The sequence below is a fragment of the Perognathus longimembris genome, chromosome 28 (assembly GCF_023159225.1).
Source record: "Perognathus longimembris pacificus isolate PPM17 chromosome 28, ASM2315922v1, whole genome shotgun sequence".
NCBI classification, from domain to species: domain Eukaryota; kingdom Metazoa; phylum Chordata; class Mammalia; order Rodentia; family Heteromyidae; genus Perognathus; species Perognathus longimembris.
Window position 1 is genome coordinate 67,310,261 of NC_063188.1, and position 8,912 is coordinate 67,319,172.

The window sequence follows — 8,912 nt, forward strand, 5'->3', positions numbered from 1 at the left end:
TTTTGACTTGCCTGATAGCACTGAGCTCAGCACCTACCAGATACCTTCATTCAGGAGAGGTTTGTTTCCTGAATTCCCCAAAGGGGAATACAGTTTATAAAACAGCTCTATTACTGCCACCCCCATCTCCAACATGATAATGATAGCCTTGTCAGTAATTTCAGGGCTGAGGTGAACACATTGGTACTGTGGAAAGTAGGGTAGTCAAATAGATGATAGGGCCCCCTATTCCTACTAGACCATGGGGCACAGACTGCATGATAGTTGTATACATTGTAGAGAAAACTTAGTAATCTAAGCAAATGGCAATTTGGATCTCTGGAATGAGGCAATCAGATGAGTTTTCCTCTTTTCTGCATAACTAGACATCATCTTGCTCCCATTTTAATATTGAGTTCTGCAGAGGTGCTCTTGGCTGAAGCTTAATCACACACATGTTTCAAGTGTCAAGCCAAGCAATATACCAGGCATAAAATTACTATTTGGGAGAGAAGACCTAGGACTTCAGAAAGATTTTTTCTAATAAGTTCAGATGCTAAAGTATAGCTGCCAGCCTCTCTTCACCCACCAGTGTTGGGCTACAGTCTTCCCTGCAGGTGAATGTGTGAGTCTTATTGCCTTGACAACCAATCACAGGGCCTGGTCTGCTGGCAAGCTGTTCTTGGTCTCCATCAATGTCTCCTTCTTCTCCCCTGCCCTCGTTCATCTGTTTCCCTCTTTCCCTCTTGTTGTCTTCCTTCTTCCTCCCTCTCATTCTCTAGCTCTCTTGCTCATGTTATTTCACTCTGAGCAACTGTTCTGTCTCCTTTTCCCACCCTAGATACCCCTGAATGCTGCTGGTCACTGTGGTGAGGGACTTTCCAGGAGGCACTGATCTAGCTGTCAACTGGCTGCAGGTACTGGACAGGGAAGAATATTGGGGTGGGTTATGGTAATCTTTTTTATTCCACCTCTGTGGGCACTTATCTATTTGGAGGATTGGGAGCCTAGACCAGAAGGGCATGGCTTGCACCAGGTTTACATATTTAAATGGTTATTGAGAGCCAACCTCCTAGGCCAGAAGTATGAATCATGGATGGTCATGCCTTTGAGTTCCTTTCGTACACTGGGAGCTATATGAGGGCCAAACTAATGAGATGAAGAGACTAAATGGGGGGCTGGGGATATAGCCTAGCGGCAAGAGTGCCTGCCTCGGATACACGAGGCCCTAGGTTCGATTCCCCAGCACCACATATACAGAAAATGGCCAGAAGCGGCGCTGTGGCTCAAGTGGCAGAGTGCTAGCCTTGAGTGGGAAGAAGCCAGGGACAGTGCTCAGGCCCTGAGTCCAAGGCCCAGGACTGGCAAAAAAAAAAAAAAAAGAGACTAAAGGGGAAAGTTTGCCTTTTGGCTCAAAAGTAGAATATGGCGATCCCATTTGCAGATGGTGACATTAAAATCTCCTCCTAGTAATACCATTAACAGAGAGTTTGATCCAGATCTACTCTACTCCTCTTTGAGGAGAAGGCACTGGTAGACCTCTCAGATGGAGGAAATGACGCCCAGAGGATTTTTCAGAAACTACTATATTGCCTTAGCATTGTATACCTGGTCTGTGAGGTTTCTCCTCTAGGGTTCTGAAGATCTAGGTCTGGCCCTTCCTTGTAATTTAAGGGCCAGAGGTGAAACTTGAAGTCCACTTCCCTTCCTAGGCCTTCCTTCCCTTTCTTCTCCCCCTTATCTCCCAACCCTTCCCTCACTGCTCCCCTCCCCTCTCCTCCTCTCCCTTCGTCTTTCCAGTTCTCTGTCCCTCTCCCTTCCTTTCCCCTCCTCTCACTTTCCCTCCCCTCCCCTCTTTTCTCTTCCCCTTTCCTTCCTTCATTTCCCTTCTAGGCTTTCCCTTCTCTCTCTCCTCTTCTCTCCCCTCACTTCCCCTTCTCTCTCTCATCCCCTCTCTTCCTCTTTCCTCCCCTCTCCTTCTCTCTTCCTCATTCCTTCCCTTTCTCTCTCTCCCTTTCCCTCCCCTCCTCTCCCTTCTCCTCCTCTCTCCTTCCCTCCCCTTCCCTTTTGTGCCAATACTGGAGTTTGAATTCAAGGTCTTGTCCTCTTGCTTGGCTTTTTTCACTCAAAGCTGTGACTTTACCATTTGAGCCACAACACCATTTACAGCATTTTGTTTGTTGATTGGAGATAAGAGCCCTTTGGAGTTATCTACCCAGGCTGGTTTCAAACCACAATCCTTAGATCTGAGTCTCCTGAGTAGCTACGACTATAGGGATGAGAGCTAACAGCCCCTAGCAAATCTTTTTTCTAGTCTTAGGAAAAATGTTAATGAGAACCCATGCTAAGGTAAAATTGGAGGCTATACAATTCAATGAGTAGAGCAGGAACTCAACTAGATTTTTTGTTTTGTTTTGTTTTAAATGGTACTAATGCTGGGGCTTGAACTCAGGGCTTCGGTGCTGTCCCTTAGCTTTCTTACTAAAAGCTGGAGCTCTTCCACTTGAGCCACAGCTATACTTCTGGCTTTTTTGGCAATCTTCAGATCTCAGCCTCCTGAGTATCTAGGATTACAGGTAAAAGCCACCAGCACCCTGCTTTCAACCAAGTATTTTTGCTACATTCATTTTCAAATATATACCTCCCTCCTGCTTTGCTTGTCCCCTCCCTTTTGATTATGGATGAACCCTTTCCCAGGCAGTAGCTGCACTGGGCCTTTTTGCACATCTGCAGTTCCTCCTGTTCCATGTTCTCTTGAGCTTATAGCTCTAAGGGAATGGACTAGTGAGGGGGCTGGTGACAGCTGCCTGTTTTGTGGCTCAGTGTAGAATTTCACTGCCCTGAGGCCCAGGGGGCTGGTCTAACAAACCAAGCATATGGAGTAGATTAAGGTTTACCCTTATTTTTCCTTACTTTCTCTCTGGTTCCATTCAAGCCTGAGACCACAGACAACCTGTCAAAACAAACTCATGCTGAGTGCTTGCTCATCAGTATCTGTCTCTCTATCTGTCTTATGTCCTACAGGACCCATTTTGATACTTCCTGATTGATAATGTTATAACAGCACCTGGAATCCCAAGGTCACCTTCTCAGCTGAGTGTTCCTGAGTAGTCTTCATCACCATGGAGACCCGAAAGGATGAAGCTGTTCATGTCAAGGGGAGCAGCAGCCTCTGGGGATGCTCAGGACCAGGGGCCAGAGAAAGGAGCCAAGAACAAAGCAGCTGAAGAAATAGAAGGGCCAACATCAGAACCACCCTCATCTGGCCCAGGTAGGCTGAAGAAAACTGCCATGAAATTCTTTGGTGGCAAAAAGGGAATCTGTACTCTGCCTAGTTTCTTTGGAGGAGGACGAAACAAAGGTTCTGGGAAAGGAAGCTCCAAGAAGGGTGTAAACAAGAGCAAGACACATGATGGCTTGAGCGAAGGAGCACATGGCCCTGATGATGCTGTCAGCGAAGGAAATGGCTTCTCCCAACCTCTGCCTGAATCACCCGGCCTATTTCCCAGCTCTCAGAGTGCCCACGGGGCTTTGGAGACAGGCTCCAGACATAAAACATCTGTGGCTGGAGTTACAGAAAAAGCTGGAGCTGAGAAGGTACCCTCTGTGCCCAAGCCAAAGAAAGGTCTAAAAGGCTTTTTTAGCAGTATCCGTCGTCACCGGAAGAGCAAGATGTCTGGGGCTGAGCAGAGTCACCCAGGAGCCAAGGGCTTTGAAGATGCCAGAGCTGGGTCTCATGAGCATGTGAGCTCAGCCCCTCTAGTTTGCTCTGAAGAGACCTTCCAAGTCTCTAGAATGGACAATACCAAACCTCAAGATGCCTCTGGACCAAAAATTTCACCAATACCAGAACCCTCTCTACCAACTACAGCTACTGAGGAGATGGATTGTAAAAATCCAGAAAAACTCAAGGGGACCTGTCCTTTAGCCCTTGTGCAGCCCCAGCCTGCTTCTGAAGCCAGTGTTCTAGAGGAAGAGCCCCACATTCCAGAAATAGGGGAGAAGGTGTTAGCTGGAGAGGAAAATCCACCTCATGGCCCTGTGGGGGGTCAGCTGAGCCTTCTGTTTGGAGATGTCACATCCTTGAAAAGCTTTGACTCACTAACAGGTTGTGGTGACATTATAGCAGAACAGGACATGGACAGTATGACAGACAGCATGGCCTCTGGAGGCCAGAGGGCCAATCGAGATGGGACCAAACGAAGTTCCTGCCTGGTGACCTACCAAGGAGGTGGAGAGGAGATGGCCTTACCGGATGATGATGATCAGGAAGAGAGGAGGAGGAAGAGGCTGAATTAGAGGAAGAAGAAGAAGGCAAGGAAGAGGAAGAAGATGATGACTTAGAATATCTATGGGCAAGTGCCCAGATATACCCAAGGCCAATCTGAACCTGGGTTACCCTCCAACCATATCCCCAGGCCATCATGGCTACATGCTCATTGACCCAGTTCAGCTTATTCTGGCCTAGCCTCTGGGGAACTTTTAACTCCTCAGAGTGACCAGCAAGAATCTGCCCCCAATAGTGATGAAGGATATTATGACTCTACCACACCTGGATTTGAAGATGATTCAGGGGAGGCCTTGGGGCTTGTCCATACCGATTGCCTACCGAGAGACAGCTATAGTGGAGATGCCCTATATGAGTTCTATGAACCAGGTGACAGTCTTGAGAACTCACCACCTGGAGATGACTGCCTTTATGACCTCCATGGTCGAAGCTCTGAGATATTTGATCCTTTCTTAAACTTTGAGCCCTTTTCTTCCTCCCGGCCACCTGGAGCAATGGAGACAGAAGAAGAACGACTAGTGACCATCCAAAAACAGTTATTGTATTGGGAGCTTCGACGAGAGCAGCTTGAGGCTCAAGAGGCCCGGGCTCGAGAAGCTCATGCCAGGGAGGCTTATACCCGAGAGGCTCATGCCAGGGAGATCTATGCCTGGGAGGCCCACACTCAGGAAGTTCATGCCAGAGAGGCTCGATCTCAAGAAACCCAGGCCCAAGAGATTCATGCTCAAGAAGGTAAAGTACGAGAGAGCCTGGCCTGGCAGGAAAAGCCTGTCTTGGAGTATCAGATGAGGCCCTTAGGCCCATCAGTGATGGGCCTCATTGCAGGAGCATCAGGAGCCTCTCAGACCTCCCACCGGGGAACTACTTCAGCGTTCCCTGCCACATCTAGTAGTGAGCCAGACTGGCGAGATTTTCGTCCTCTGGAGAAACGTTTTGAGGGAATATGCTCCAAGAAAGACCAGAGTACCTGCCTGATGCAGCTCTTCCAAAGTGATGCCATGTTTGAGCCAGACATGCAAGAAGCAAATTTTGGAGGATCTCCCAGGAGGGCCTACCCTACTTACTCACCCCCTGAGGAGCCAGAAGAAGAAGAGGAAGAGAAGGAAGGTAATGCCACTGTGAGTTTCTCACAGGCCCTAGTGGAGTTTACCAGCAATGGAAACCTTTTCTCCAGCATGTCCTGCAGCTCTGATTCAGACTCATCCTTCACCCAAAACCTCCCTGAGCTGCCCCCAATGGTGACCTTTGACATCGCTGATGTGGAACGGGACGGAGAAGGCAAGTGTGAAGAAAATCCTGAATTCCACAATGATGAAGACCTTGCAGCCTCTTTGGAAGCTTTTGAGCTGGGCTATTACCACAAACATGCCTTCAACAACTACCACAGCCGATTCTACCAAGGTCTTCCCTGGGGTGTGAGCAGCCTCCACGATACTTGGGACTACCTGGCATGCACCCTCGACCTCCACCTGCTGCCATGGCACTCAACAGGAGAAGCCGCTCCCTTGATACTGCAGAGACCCTAGAGTTGGAACTTTCCAGTTCCTACCTGCCCAGGGCTATGTGGAGTCTGATGAGCTACAGGCCCAGCAGGAAGATTCAGATGAAGAGGATGATGAAGGAGAATGGGGCCGAGACAGTCCCTGTCTCTCTACACTGAACCCCCTGGGTTCAGTGATTGGCCTGTATGGGCTCCTTGTCGTCTTCCAGTGAGACCAGGCCCTTCCTGGATAAGACCCAGTCAGTTAGATGGGCCTCCCAGCCGGTCTCCATATAGGCAGGGAAGCTGTTGTATACCTCCTGTTGCTATGTCAATATCCCTGCCAGGGCCAGGGCAAGAGCCAAGAGTACCTGGGGAACCTGGGCCTCCGCTAGCTCGACCTTTACACCTTCCTCTGCCCATGGGCCCTTGCTATAACCTCCAGCCCCAGGCCTTCCAGAGTACAAGAGCTAGGCCTCGAGATGTGCTGCTGCCTGTTGCTCATTGTGCCAATGAGCCCAGTTGTTCCTCCAGTTCTGGAGGCTTCAACCCTAGTCCTCTGCCACAGGCCAAGCCTGTGGGTATTACCCATGGTATCCCACAGCTGCCCAGGGTTCGACCTGAGCCCCTCCAGCCTCAGCCCAGTCACTACAGGGCTTCCAGCCTTGATCTGTCAAAGGAGAGGGCTGAGCAAGGTGCCTCTCTCCTGACCAGCTACCCCTCCACTGCCACGAATGGAAATCTAACCAAGTAATCATCAATTCTGGAGTGAGGTCATGGGGCTTGAGCATGTGAATGGGGATCAGGGTTTGGGCAGAGGGGTGGAAATAAGAGTTGCTGTTTAACTTGAAAATCCTTTTGGCCAAGGAAAACTCCTATGAGTTTTTATCTTTGTTTACCCCCCTTCCCTCCTCTGCAGTCTGTGGCCATGTTCAGCTTGAGTATATATCTGCTCCAGGGAGGCTGCTGCTACTCTGCTCTAGTTTTGCTTTTGGGGTTTCTTCCTTTGACCCATTCAGGGCTTGGGATGCTATGATTTTGTGCCTATTCCAGTTGCCAAGTTAGTGATTTTTATACACACACACACACACACACACACACACACACACACACACACACACAATAGCATGCATCCTTAAGACAGGCTGGACCCTTAGTGCCCCCTGCTCCCTCTTCCTGGTAAACAATGAACCACTGATGAGCAAGAAAGTGTGCTCTGCCTCTCACTTGGGGATAAGGAGCTTGTTTATTGTTAGCAATGTGAAGTTATGGTACACATCTTCCTCACCCCCATTCCTTTGGCTTTGGCATCACTGCCTCTGTTACATCAGATCGCTACAAGCTATTTGTCCCATGTAGCTCTCCTTAGAGAGGATCAAGTAGCATGTGTCTCGCTGCCTATTATTGTAGGCTTTGGCATCATAAGCAGCTGAGGGCTTTTTAACCTGCCCTACCATAATTTGGGTTGAAGGGAAAAAATGTTCCCTTAATGGAGTGATTCATTCTGTTCATTTGCCAGCAGAAGACAAAGCAAAGTTCTTTTGTAGACACAGCCATGGGAGTCTTGAGCTCTGGATCATTTCTTCTCTTAAATCTGTAACCTCTTGAGTTGCTGAGAATTTTCAATTTTCATTTCTTTTTTTTCCTCTGAAGGAAGATTTCATAATCTCATCACAAGGAACATGGTCGTTTAATTGACAGAAGGAAAGAGGTACAACCTAAATTGAGCTTTGGCTATAGGCTTTGGAGTTTTGTGAAGTACAGGGGAAAGAAACAACAACATCATCAACAAAAGGTCCATCGTGTATCTTAACCATCAGGAGAAGAGATTTCAAGACGGTGGCACCTGAAGCGGCCCCAGCTTTATAGAAAGGAAAACTCTCCACTCCTTTTCTCCCAAACAAAAAGCTCCCAAAACCTTGCTCACCCCTTCATTTGGATGGATGGTGTAAAATAGCTCCAGGCTTGCCTTCCTGAAACTGGATACCCAAAACGTCTCAGCTGCTGTTCTTGGCTCTCTAGAGAGCTTTCATCTTCCAATTAGCCAAGTCCTTAGCATCATCAATGGACCAGGCTTTTGGAGAGGAAAGACTGTGACCCGCTCCCACTCTGCCCACCTATAGGACTTCGATTTGCATGGCAGTTGCAGCCTTTTATGAAATGAATGGCACCCCTTCCCTTCTGCATACCTGCAGTTTTCATGTTAAACTAGATCAGAAATTTTGGTAGGGAAGAGCTTGCTGTCAGGAAAACATTGCAATATCTTACCAGGCTCAACCTCTTGGTAATCACCCACAATTTCTTAGTGGAAATGACATACTAAACATCTTTTGGGCCTGGATGTGTTGACCCAAATTATAAATCTTCCCCATTCTGCCTCTGTCCCCACTACCACCACGTAACCCCCAGCCATCTTCATATTTGTTAAGAGAAGAAGTTAAGTTAATAGGGCTCTTACCATGAGAGAGAGAGAGAGAGAGAGAGAGAGAGAGAGAGAGAGAGAGAGAGAGAGAGAGAGAGAGAGAGAGGGAGAGAGAGAGGGAGAGGGAGAGAGAGAGGGAGAGAGAGAGATTAGCTTGAAAACAGATGCTCTTACCCCTCCAAGTCAAGGTGACTTTGTGGGCCAACTTTTTTTGTCCAGAGGATATGGCCATGCTGGTCTTTGTCTCCATTTCTGATTGGGATTCGCCCTATGCCCTTCCCTGAGAAGAGAAGTTCTGACTTTTGGAGTCTACACTTGTGGAAATAACTACATGATGTTGCATGGCCTCAACACCAAGGGCTTTCAAGAGATCCATATCAGTTCTCTAGGCTACATTGTGAAGAAAAGCATCGGTTCTGGAGATTGGAGAATGAAAGAGGGTGAGGCCAGGCCTCCTCACCCCAAGCACAGCATTCCAAGAGAGAAGTGCCCAGATTGCAAATCATCTGTCCTTTTACCAAAGCTGCTCTGGGAGGGTGAGAGTGAAATTAGCCTGGATGTTTGGCAAGAAGTAAACACTCACCAAATGCCTTCACAACAGGAGAAAAACACACCTCTTGCCTCTTCTGTCAGGGCAGCTTGAGCCCCTGTCTGCATGTGGACTGTGCCAGCCACGGCAGGGAGTAGAGCTATCACCAGCCTCCGTGGCCTGCTGGAAAAGGGCCACCAGCCTATCTGGGAAA

At 48.4% G+C, this 8,912-nt stretch overlaps 1 protein-coding gene across 1 annotated transcript; it reads left to right on the forward strand.

Moving 5' to 3' along the window:
- The first annotated feature begins 461 nt into the window (after nucleotides 1-461).
- Amer1 (APC membrane recruitment protein 1) lies at nucleotides 462-8,250 on the forward strand. The gene is given in 9 exon segments (XM_048336358.1): nucleotides 462-896; nucleotides 3,004-3,137; nucleotides 3,139-4,249; nucleotides 4,252-4,359; nucleotides 4,362-4,427; nucleotides 4,430-5,689; nucleotides 5,692-5,817; nucleotides 5,820-5,909; nucleotides 5,912-8,250. Coding segments are annotated over 8 exon segments (3,387 nt in total). The 5' UTR covers nucleotides 462-896; nucleotides 3,004-3,101; the 3' UTR covers nucleotides 6,502-8,250.
- Nucleotides 8,251-8,912: the final 662 nt, after the last annotated feature.